Source organism: Triplophysa dalaica, chromosome 21 (genome assembly GCF_015846415.1).
Source record: "Triplophysa dalaica isolate WHDGS20190420 chromosome 21, ASM1584641v1, whole genome shotgun sequence".
Classification (NCBI taxonomy): Eukaryota; Metazoa; Chordata; class Actinopteri; order Cypriniformes; family Nemacheilidae; genus Triplophysa; species Triplophysa dalaica.
The window spans coordinates 9,497,449-9,509,805 of record NC_079562.1 but is presented as its reverse complement, the minus strand read 5'-3'; the positions used below and the strand labels follow the sequence as shown (position 1 = coordinate 9,509,805).

Below are 12,357 nucleotides of genomic sequence, written 5' to 3'. Positions count from 1 at the left end.
GGTGCATTTAAAAAAACAGACTAATTAGTTCAGTGCAAGCGCTTACACTCATGCATACCTTCTTTATTTACTAGAAATGATCTTCTTTTTATGTAAATGTAACCCGAGGCGCAGAGGTAACAGAGTTGATGGATCTTCTTTGTGCAAATGAGGCATCTTCAAAGCAGCTAATGAAAAACAGCCACATCTGTGACACTGAAAACTCATCAGTACTAAGCACCTCTCCAAGGTAAGCACTTCCTGTTTGGCATCATCTAATCAGAATGAACGAGCACAAAACACATAGCAGTTTACTCTTTCATTTGATTCTCAATGTAAAATGTTCAGGTTCTTACTGTTGACAGTTTCCTTTGTCACATGTTTTCTTACCATGTATTTAACTCTGCAGAATGCAAAATCCTGTAAAACCAAAACTGCCCATTTCACTGTGAGAAAGAGGTAGGAGATAGACGTCTGAATGCAAATGGTTTCCCACTCTGCAGGCTCCTGCCTACCCTCCCCCAAACCTTCTTTGGAAGAAAACTAAGAAAGTGTTTGATGACTTTACCATAGCAATCTGAAGGCCTGCCGGTGAGCGGGACATTAAGCATTCACTGACAGCAGAATTACATTATAGAGTCCAGCGTCACTCATCTACGAGACAGGCCATGGAAATGTGCACGTGTGTGAGCGCACCATTTGGATGCTTGCTAATGTACTTAATAAAAATTAAAAGGATTGCTGGAAGATGGTTTGGAAACGGCCGGTCCCTGAGCGGAGTTTAAGTGGATGCAGGTTGAGTGCTGTTTAGCCTCAGAGAATCAGCCTTGATTTTTCTTCTCACTTCGTGAACCAGTCTGCCAGATTCAGGATTGGGAATAACCTTGTAACCATTTGTTCCCTCCTCTACCAGCTGTACTGTTGTATTAAATTGATATTGAGGAACAGGGTGGAAGATTAGTTAGCAGGAACAGAAAGTCAATACAACCATTTTCGTTTCCAGAGTAAATTATGCTGATGCGGTAGAAGCACCATAATGGCATTTGGAGGGTTGTGATTTCTGAGTCGTTCTTTCTTTCGTTCTGTTCTGTCTCAGGTAACAGTTTGTGTGACTGAGAGAGTGCATCCGGAGGAATCGGGCATCTGTTGGCAATTACGGCCTTTCTGTTGCGTTCATAAACATCAGGCTGTTTTTGCCGATTGGTGGAACCAAAAAATATCCCTGTAGCCCAAAGGTAAAGAAATCTGTGATCCACAGTAATTGGAAACATTGATAAATAATTGATTAAAGAGTTGAAATCCCTCTGCCGATGTGTGAACTACAACAATGATTTTAGAAAAAATAGCGAAGACTTCTTAGGAAGATGACACGAACTATGGATGGTATAGACCAGCAAAAACATCCGCATTAGGGAAGTGCAATTTTTTAATCTTTCACAAAATAAAAACATCCCCGCTTTCTACTTTAACACAAAATGAGACGCTTCTCACAGTAACCACTGCTCCAGTCATAAACAGACACGTATTTAGAATCAAGACCACATGGTCAACAGGTTGTCTTTAAAACAACGTTGTTTATTCTCAAACCATGGACCTTCACCCTGATCCAGGTCAACTATCTCAGGGCTGGTCCTCTGACAGGAAGCCCAGTTTCCAATTCAGACAAACACAATAGCAACAATACATGTGTGCTGCGCACTGTATCTCCGTACTTCCTCTCATATGCCTCAAACAAACATCCTTCTTGGAGGAGATTATTTCAGAACTCTGCATTTTCACTTAAAGTACATTTACATATGGTATTTTCGATCCACACTAATCACACAAGAGAGGGGTATTAAATAGACAAGATTAGTGGATTTAAATGTAAGGGGACCTGTGGTGCATGTAGATAGAAATAGCTCATTCTACGGTAATAAAAACATAATGCTTCATTATGTATGGTCTGTATACACCTCTGACGACATAGTTGCATTTCTGTCAATAGATTCTCCCAAAAAAAATGTCTGTTAGATTAGATTAGATTCAACTTTATTGTCATTACACATATACAAGTACAGTGTAACGAAATGTAGTTTAGGTCTAACCAGAAGTGCAATTAGCAAGTGCAGATATACAGTGTGAATAAATACAGAATACAATATTAGGAAAATAATTTACGATGGGCATGTACTATAAAAATATGACAATCGGTATGTACTGATTTTTGGTAGTTATTAGTAAAACACCAAAAATGAAGCCCCTCTAACTCATTCTGTAAACCTATAATTACTGGGTCAAAAGCAAAGAGTCCTAAAATGTACTAATGAGATCTTACGAATTCATACGAATTAGATATGAATTATATATATTATGAATTTCCACAAGATTATGTTGCATATCTATATAATTTTGTTTTGTAAGGAAAATGAGTAACGATAGGTTGTTTGCATATGACGTTACGGCACTGCGTGAAGTGCCAATGGAGGGTAACTCAACTCAACTCAGCTTTATTTATATCGCGCTTTTTAATTTTCATTGTTACAAAGCAGCTGTACATGAGACACATTGACTATAAGTTAAACAACTAAAGTCATACACCTGTAAAAACAAGAAAAAGGTGAAAACACAAAAGACAGACATACAAATGCTCCATACACACAATATGCATACATAATTACACACATCGACATAGACCCACACACGCAAACACACTCGCACACATGCACAGTGAAAGCACACATTTGAGATAAAGCAGAGAGAACCACAGGTCCAATATTACAAGGACTATAAATTCCTATATGCAATATTAATTATGTAAAACTTCTGAATTCTAATAGCGCAAAACAGTATGCAAACGGTGGCGAGGAACCCAAAACAGGCCCAACCAGGGGATTCCAGTTCCCCTCTGGCAAACAAGTGATTTTCTCTATAGGAATTTACTATAACAAACTCAAAATACCTGTGTTTTACGTTGTTTTTGACTGTTCAAATCCATCAAAATGTGATAGGTGTTTTTATTGTGAAGCAAAAGTTTATGTTCATCAAGGGGGAAAATCCGAGTATAGAGCTTGTTAATCGAAGTCACGCCATGTTGAATGTTGCGATATCTGGGGAGGATGGCTGCACGTGCGTCACAATGCAGTGTTTTGTTTTTCTAATTTGATTATGAAATATAACTATGGTAAGTAGGTCTTGATGTGTTAAAAAAAACTGCAATAGCATTACGCAGAGTCGTTCAGGAAAAGCTCCTGGTTCTTTTACTTTCGATTTCACCATATATGAAACAAAACAAGTAACAACAATAATAGCAGTGGAGTATTATCCTCCCAAGATGGCGGCTCTACTGCAACATGCAACATAGGGCGTGACGTCATATGCGGTTGAGATGAGCCGAGCCAGATGATTTTCTATAACGCTTAGCGAGGTTTAACATACCTAAACAAAAACCACGTGAGCTCAAATTTCATGCTCAATAAACTTGTCATGAACACTGGCGGCAAAGTTCCTGATTAAACGGATAAAGTTGTAAATCTCGCGTTAAGCATTTTCCCCCAACATAAGTCGATTACAATGAAACAGCTTAAAGTACCGAAACAACGTCAACACGAAAAAACGAATTTCTTTAAACCTTAATTGTTATAAACACTAGCTACTGTTAAAGGAACAAGCACTTATTCCAGGGGATAAGAATAGTCTCACGTTAAGCGTGTTCTTAATTTCAGTTCATTATAAAGAAACATGTAACGTGGCTCAAGGCATCGACAAAATGAGAACATAAAACTGTTCTGTTATCATGTTTATGTTTGATATCAGTGATAAACAAATGTATTTATTTTGGTTTTTCGTGGTTGTTGTTTTTGTACATTAAGCCATTTCCTTTTAATGGACTTCTATGGGGAAGAAACGCTTAACCCAACATTTTCACTTTATACATTTAATAAGGCCCGTTCATCTAACAGAAGACAGTGTTTATTACAAGCAAGGTTTGACAGAAATTTGGGCTTACCTGATCGTTGTTCAGGTAGTTAAACATAGGTATTTTGAATTTGTGATAATGGAGGAAAATAATTTGCTGCCCTCCAGCCGCGCCTCGCGCATCATAAAAACCACGTGATTGCAAACGACCCATCGATACCACATCAGATGCTGATCCTTTACAAAACTGCCACATACCAGCCAGGTAACCAGCCTCACCAATATATCTCGCTCTCGTAATGTGCAAAACTATTTTCAAACCAGTCGCTTGTGATCCATAAATGTTAACGCATATCCCTCACAATGTGCGAGCTCATACAAAACCACCGCTATTGAGATAAAGCCAACAGCTGCTTGGGCTGTGAAGATTTCCTCATTTCACCTATGATTGCCGGCACAAGCACATGCTGTTTCAGAATAAAAAATGAGCTACTGTGAATACATGGGAAGCCATGCAGAATGCAGTGTGAACAAGATCAAAGGAAAGGGGTTGTTTCTGCGCGCGAAACTGGATGAACATAGTGATTACTGACATTCAAACAGAGAAATGTGAGAAGATATGCTGAAAAATGTTGAGAAGGAAAATGTAAGACTCTGAGCTTGGCTTTAACACCCTCCCCCAAAACCAACGAACTCATCATCACTTCAAACGGAATTGCACAGCAACCTACATACACAAGTGTCAAAATCCCTATTAAAATAAAAAAAATCAACAAAATTTGTCTACTCGAATTTGTTTTTCACTATGCAGTGTCCCTAAGGAAAATCAACTAAAAATCACAGAAGATTGTTTCATATGAATGAAAACATGTTTATCCTTATATCTTCAGAGTAACAATCTTTCCAAAAGTCTCTTTTTCCTCTTACATGGTTAAAAATTAAATCTGAAGTAGAATGTTTGTATCTTCCTGCCTTACGTTTTACTATTGTTTACTTCTTGTTTAATCATAAATTCCTACAGCTTCTGAAAGCTCTTTATATTCATAGACACTTCTCAACTGCTGACAGACTCACTCCCTGTATGCGTCTGAGTATTATAGCTACATTATCCAATCCTTCCAACCATTTGAGGTGAAAACACATGTACATTTGTAGGTGAAGAACAATATTCTGCTTCTCTCCAAGTCCACTCCAGTGAGAAAATCCTACCTGAGCCATATTAAGTCTCGGATGAGTCAGATTCTGTTTTTTGCTTCAATTTAAACAGAAAACCAGAGGCATCGAAAAAAAGTTGCATAGTACAGACTAGACCTTCTATTTGAATAGAAATCTTCTAAATAATTACACAAAACACTGATTTTATGCAGCAAAAGATAATACAAAAATCAAATGGACAGTATCAACATGAATTCACCACACCAGAATAAAATAAACTTCAGGAGACCAGGAGTAAGAACACAGTTTGAATGAAAAACTATGTTTCACATCAAGCTGATGATAATCAATGATAATCCAGTTAGAAGCGTACGCAGCTTTGATCCGTCTCTCACTGCCTTCTTGGGTTACAGATTTTCTCTTCATGTCTGGTTGCCTCATCACAGAAATGGATCACCATGCAATTAGTGTTTCCTCTTTCTGCCACGAATTCATGATGGAATATTTAGCCAAATTAGAGATGTTTTACTAGGCCTGGTTTCTTTCAAAATCCAGGCCACTTTTCAGCGTGTGCCCCTTTAGTTCCAAAGAGAGGAAATCATCTGTATTATTGTTTCTTTCCAAAGTCTATCTGTTCAAAATGATTGACAAAACAGGTGTGTAACCATTTTTATTCTCTCTTTTAACAAGGACAGAAAAGATAAAGGGATTTACTTGGTAAAGAAAGGATTTAGCAAGCGCTATGATAAGAAACCCAGATTAAACGCGTTTACAGTGCAAAATTAATTTCTCTATTTATTGATTAATATTTATTTTAGAAAGTAAAACACGATCTCTCTTTGGAATGAACACATCAGTGTTGTGGTGATATAAAAATAGCAACTTAAAATGCTGATAGGTCAGGGTTTTCTACAGTATAGGCACCAATGACAACATTACAATGATGACAAAAACAAGCATGCAAATAATAATTTATAATGACAAAAAAATGGCAATAAAAAGCTTTATACTTTCATTTTTCAATTTTGCGTTCAATTCAAACACTTCATTATTTGTAGTGGTCATAAAAACAACATAATTCTTTCAACATTTGAAACAATGCCTATCCTATAGCTCAGTGGTTGAAGCGTGGTGTTAGCAACACCAAGCTCATGGGTTCAATCCCAGGGATTGCACATACAGTACATAGAAGCAAACGTATAGTATAGAACAATGTAAGTAAATTGGGATAAATATGTCTGCCAAATGAATAAATATAAATAATTTAAAACATGATATACTGTACAGCCGATGCACTGAAATCTCATTACTAAACTTCTATTTAAGCTGACTCTGGTTATGGTTAGTATTATTGATGTTAAAGTGACCTACTGGAATAACACTCTCAAAAATACAAAAACTAAATTGAGATTTCCCTACACACAGCAGAGCAGCAACAGGCACAAGTTACTCAAAGCTCTTTTCAAAGTGTCAGTGACCGGCCAAGTACACAAAAGTAATGGCGTGAAAACATGATAGGGAGCTTCACTAATGAAGGAAATCATTCAAGTCATCTCTCAATTAAAAACAGCTTAGTTTCATTTCATCAGGCAGATGTTTCTATGGGAACGTAAGCCCCCTCGTGAGACACAAACGTGCCACATCTGGAGTGAAGAGAGATGCGGGGTGTATTGTTACAGTCAATAACTTCAAGAAAACCTACATCGCTGCCCCCAAAAGACAAAACACCCCCCAACTCTTCTATCAAACTTGATTTCGTTAGCACAGCATAGCATGAATGAGGTCATAATCGTAACCAAACTCTCATCAAGCGTAACACTTTTACCCACGTAGCCGCTCTGTCAGTCACGATAAAATGAAACCACGACTTTAGTCGTAAACGTGTTAGGTATCCTCGACCTAAAACACCAATGTCAGCTTCATACAGCCAGCTTGACATGTTTAAACCAAAACAACCGCCTATAAGGAGCACCACACCAGCTCGTATAGAAAGACATGCGGTGCAAAAGAAAACGCCCTGCCTTGTCTATACATACAACCTCCACACGTTGACTGAGACCAACAATGCACAAAAGCGGCACAGACGTCGCATAAATGTCATATTAATGTCATTTTGACATACCAGAAGCTATGGTCTGTGTTTGTTTCAAATATTTAAGTTTATATGTTGTCAATACGGCTTCCCACGTTGCCATGGTCCAGATAATAGATAACTGACTGACTGACACATCTATCATTCGGTTTAGACACATTGCGCTATGTGAGAATGTGATACTATTGTTTCTCACAACGTCAAATAAATGCCATAACGCATCTCTCCATTAATGCGACATTGTTCTTCCCGTAGGTAACCGCTGTGCATTTTCGCATATACAGTGTAACCTATCATATGTGTGAGAATGTACATTATAGACGATGTGCGTTTCATTAAAGACGTATGTCGCTTACCTTTAACGTGCGTTTCATATTCGGCAATAATCTCCTTGTCCTTTCGGAATTTAGCTGGAGACGTCATATCGGTGTGAATGATACAAGTCCTTTTACAGCAAAAAACAGCAGAACAAAAGATCCTTCGTCTACAGATATCCAAGGATGATGAGTATGCTGGAATGGAAAGCAGTCACTAAAATGGTTATCGTCTCCTGAAGAGCGTTAATCTCGCCGCATTATTAGTTGGAGATGCCTTCGGGTTCCTAGAAAGAGCGTGTCCACATACGACTCCGTATGCATGCGGGAAATGAATAAAAAAGGACGAGTTTCATCCCACCGTTCACTCGCACACGATCAGCAGTATCAGACGCAGTGCCTTCAAAAGTTTCTGCTTTCCTCTAGCGGACAGAGGACAACAGATCATCCGTGTGCGGCTACAAAGTCTTCTCAGTGCAGAATGAAGGCAAGGGTTAGGCTTTAAACCACTCTTAACACCCCCCTCGGGCTTTACAGCATCACACTACATAGAAAGAGAACACAAAATGTTTACTGCATCAAATTTAAAGATCGGTTCCTTCCAGTAAACTTCCTCAAACTTTTTTCTCTTTGTTTCAATTCTTTAAAAAGCAGGTCCCCTGAGACAAGGCACTGGAGTGTTTTCACGCAGCTATCAGGACGTGAAATACACGTTTATAAGGAGATGGGCTACATGTTACGAACGTTATTTTCAGTGTTGTGTGGCTCAACAGTAGTCTGTCGACCAACGTGATCTGAAAAGTAAAGAGTTAAGGGAACGCCAGACCCTCCTGACTCTTTGGGTTTTCCTTAAGGAGATTCCCACGCTCCGCGTATGGTTGCGGAGATTTCTTGGGCTTAAATCAGGCGCTATTATATAAATAGATCAACAACTTACCTTGAAAGACGATTTCCAACTCTGAAACAGAACGTTATTTAGCAAAAATCTCCCACAAGACTTACTGTTACGCTATTCTCTGAATTTTCCAAAACTCAAACCCCGCCTATTTTCATGGAAGATAAAGATCATCCCCCCTCTTTGGCCATTGGTTACAACACAAGAGCACGACACGAATCTATAAAATCGCCAAACACATTTTTTAACACGTTTTAAGGTTGTTTTATGGAAATGTCTTATGCTAAAAAAGTGAACGTTTTAATGACGAGCTAATATTTTTAAAGCGTTCGTTTTAGTGACTTTTTAATTTCTACATACTTACCAAATCGGAAAAATCTTTCGTTGAGACTTTTCATATATTTTTATTTCTGTAACAATTATATATTTTTCTCGCTACAAAGCCAAAAAATACAATGTGGTTTTGTGGTTTGCTGTAGGTGCTGCGATCATTCGCTGAGAGTTTTGATCTGACCAATCATAGGCGAGATATGGTAATTTTAAACCAATCGCCTTTAGGCATAAGGCCGTTTGAAAATGTTTTAGGAAGTACTTGTCAGCATTGTAGCGGATGTAAACAAACGTAGCTTAGCAAGCTTAGCTCTGTTGCAACGGTATAGGACTTTAACAAACGTGCAGTGCTGTTTATATCGCGATAGCCTTTATATCCGAAAACAGTTCGTTATAGTTTCACGTTTTCGTAGAAAACGAGTTCATATTTAGCTAGCTAACTTAGCTTTTAAACAAGAACAGGTAACAGGGCTCAGCTAGTGTGCATTCTAACATAAGCGTGAAAATACCTCAAATCACAGTGGACTTCGGTTTATGATGTATGTTAAAAAGTAGTTACCGTTTGCGTGATAAGAGGACTAGGACCTATATACCGAAAGCGTTACACAAGTAGTAAACAGGCTAACGCTAGCTAGCTAGCTAGCAGCCAGACAGGAGCAGGTTATTCTTTTTAGTGCATTGTGAGACTGTCACACGCTGCTGACTCTTCTCTTTTTGTTCTATATAAAGCACGACCCCGTGTTTTGTAAGGAGTTGTAAAATACGTCTTAAACTGCTACAATGTCTACTTCAAATTTCAAGAATAAGTGTGTGACCCAAGTCAACTGTATATACTGTGACAGTCTTCTGTGTATGAGAGGGATGAAAGCAGTACTGTTAGCCGATACGGAAATCGAGTTGTTCTCAACGGATATACCACCAAACAGGTGAGGATTATATGACTAGTAGACTCATTACATAAAGCTGTTCAGTAGATATAATCATAATAAATATGGAGAATTTGTTTATATATACCACATAAACATTTTTTCCCCTTTTAGGACGGTTGATTTTGTAGCAAGCTGTTATTCCACAGAGAGCTGCAAATGCAAGTTAAGAGACATTGCATGTTTAAAATGGTAAACAAAAAAATGCTCCTCATATAATGACATTTTATTCTTTTCATAACTTCTACCCTGTTATTGCTTGTGAAGTGTCTCTACAGTTTAGACATGGATAGCCATATTGTTTATAAATCAAAGAATTCAATATATTTGGCATGTATCTACATGGCAACAAATGTATGTATGTTGATTAGTAAATTGGTATCAGATGTTGCCGTTTAATCCTGTTTAGCTTTATTACTAGTCCATTGTTTTCACTGAGGTATTTGCTGTTCTGTTTGCTTTTTCATTGTCTTGCAAATCATTTAAAATTGGGTGTTTTTGTCTGTCTTTCTGGCTATTTCTGCACATTCAGTGGGAATGTTGTGGGATATCACGTGGTTGCTCCGTGTAAGCCCTGCTTGCTCTCCTGCAACAATGGACACTTCTGGATGTTTAACAGTGAGGCTGTGTCAACCATCAATAGACTGGATGCAACAGGTTTGAGAGGCCCGTCCAGACCTGGTCAGGTCTATTTCGACACCTGTAATGTGTATTATCACTAAAATACTTGTGTCTTTCATAGGGCAGAACCTGCTGCTGTGGGGAGATCTACCTGAACTGGAGGGTAGTGATGATGATGAGAGTCTGGACAGCATTTCAGAAGAAGAGTACCTCAGATAGAAGCGCAGATGTCCAAAGGACAGGAAATTTGACAGTAGTGAACTTGTAACTTTCACCCACGCAAATTTAGATTTTAAGCACATTGTCCAGTTTTTAGATGAATGGAAAACAAACGAAAAAGTCTGTCTAGCATCCCAGCCTTCAATCTTGATTTGCAGTACAAGTTACAATTTGTAATGGTTTCGGGATCTTCTCAGATAAGTTTGTATGTAAGAGTGCCACTACCAAAGAAGAAAAGTTTCAGTTTTTGTCAAAGGGTTGCAGAAACACATTGACAATAAGATTTTTTACAGACTGTGGATTATTCATGAAGTTTAACGGCAGTATATCAACAATTTGAGACAATAATGCAGTTTTTTTTCCTCTGGTACGAACACATTTTGTGTGGCTTCCAGATAGAGATAGATAGATAGATAGATTGGATAGAATTGGATGCTAGTTTCACAGGTCCGACATTATGTTGAAGTCTAAACGATTTAACAGAAAGAAAATCCCTTTAACCATGTTTTAATGGTTTCCGAATATTGTTAATTTTAAAAGGAATGTTACTAATTATATATTCAAGCTGAATATCAATCCAACTTATATAAAACAGACATCAAATTCTAAACTAGACATTCATGCATAGTCATAATATTTAAGCCATTTTCTCTTCCTTTTTATTTTGCACAGCTTTGACATGAATTGGCACAAAATGGCTTGGCTGCTTTGAATAGAGTAGTTAGGCTGAATAACATTTTAGCATTTAAACTTGCAATGGTACTTTGCTTAGTTCCCTCCTTTCATTCGATGCTCTTTTTTTAATGTATTGTTTCATTATTTGACACAAGGTAATTATGAGAAAAATCGTTATTTAGTTACTGTAGACATTTCGGCGTGACACTGTGTGATATATTTTAACCTTAAATTTTGCACCTATAACTCTCATGCAATTGTCTATATTTGCAAAGACATAGTGTCAACCAGTAGCAGTTATTCACAATACTGTTTACCATTACACTCAGAAATCACTGTAGTTTCCATATTCATTTTAAGCGATTTAAAATATGAGTATGATGGTCCACTGTAAATGTGTTACAGCATTTTCCATCATATTGTGGTGAAGGTTTTGCAATATCATAGCAAAAAGAATAAGCAACTTATTTTGTGATAGCTTTCAGGTGTAGCATTTTTAGGCGTTTGGATTTGAAGCAATTTTGAGTATGCATTTGTGACCAAAATTAAGAAATGTTTTGAATTATAACTTATTAACAGAGAATATATTTGGTTTAAGTTATCTTTGTTTTCAATGTATTTATTACCATAAAATTACTGTATTTATACTGACATGATTTAATTTGTGCCATGTGAGGATGAGAAATCGTTTGTATAATTTTGATCTGCACTGACAATGTCATTGGTTTAAACTTTGGGTTGTTTTGTTTGCTGAATGCCTTGATATTAAACTTTTTAATGTGACCCTTTGTGTTGTTTTGGAATGTTTTTGCTCACACATGCTTGTTGTCTTAAAACAACATGGTAGAGCTGTCTAATAATCAGTCACTTCAATATTAAAACTGATTTGCTTCTAGAAGAATTGCATTAGTCACACAATACTTAAAAAGCCATGTCACATAAATTGGGGTTCTGTTGTAAGAAGCTTTTGTGGTCCGAATTTAAAGATTTGTCCAGAAATGTGCGATACACTGAGGGCTTGACAATAACTCCAGGGGCCCGTTTCAGAAAGCAGGGTAAGTGCAAACTCAGAGTAAGTTAACCCCAGAAAACGGAATACTCAGGGTTTTTGGTTTCAGAACTCGAGGTATGTCAAACCCGCGACCGCGGGGTAAGTCAAGCCCATTTCAGAAATCGAGGTATCTTATACTCCGAGTGAGTAACCAGAGTAACACACTCCGTGAACCTAACCTGGTCGGGAGCAGGTTTTATTCC

The 12,357-nt window shown here is 37.6% G+C and overlaps 2 protein-coding genes across 3 annotated transcripts in view; one reads left to right on the top strand and one right to left on the bottom strand.

The window, feature by feature from the left end:
* Positions 1-8,497, bottom strand: part of srgap2 (SLIT-ROBO Rho GTPase activating protein 2) — a 91,041-nt gene extending 82,544 nt beyond the window's left edge. For both annotated transcript variants that reach the window (XM_056735366.1, XM_056735369.1), the window contains exons 1-2: positions 8,375-8,497; positions 7,480-7,981 (exon numbers count right to left, since the gene is read on the bottom strand). In XM_056735366.1, coding sequence (XP_056591344.1) covers positions 7,480-7,546 — 67 coding nt within the window. In that variant the 5' untranslated portion in view covers positions 7,547-7,981; positions 8,375-8,497. The remainder of the gene's footprint in view (positions 1-7,479; positions 7,982-8,374) is intronic.
* A 363-nt stretch (positions 8,498-8,860) lies between these two features.
* Positions 8,861-11,886, top strand: fam72a (family with sequence similarity 72 member A). Its single transcript, XM_056735371.1, has 4 exons — positions 8,861-9,588; positions 9,703-9,780; positions 10,121-10,245; positions 10,331-11,886. The coding sequence occupies exons 1-4, from the start codon at positions 9,443-9,445 to the stop codon at positions 10,426-10,428; spliced, it is 447 nt and encodes a 148-aa protein (XP_056591349.1). The 5' UTR covers positions 8,861-9,442; the 3' UTR covers positions 10,429-11,886.
* Positions 11,887-12,357: the final 471 nt, after the last annotated feature.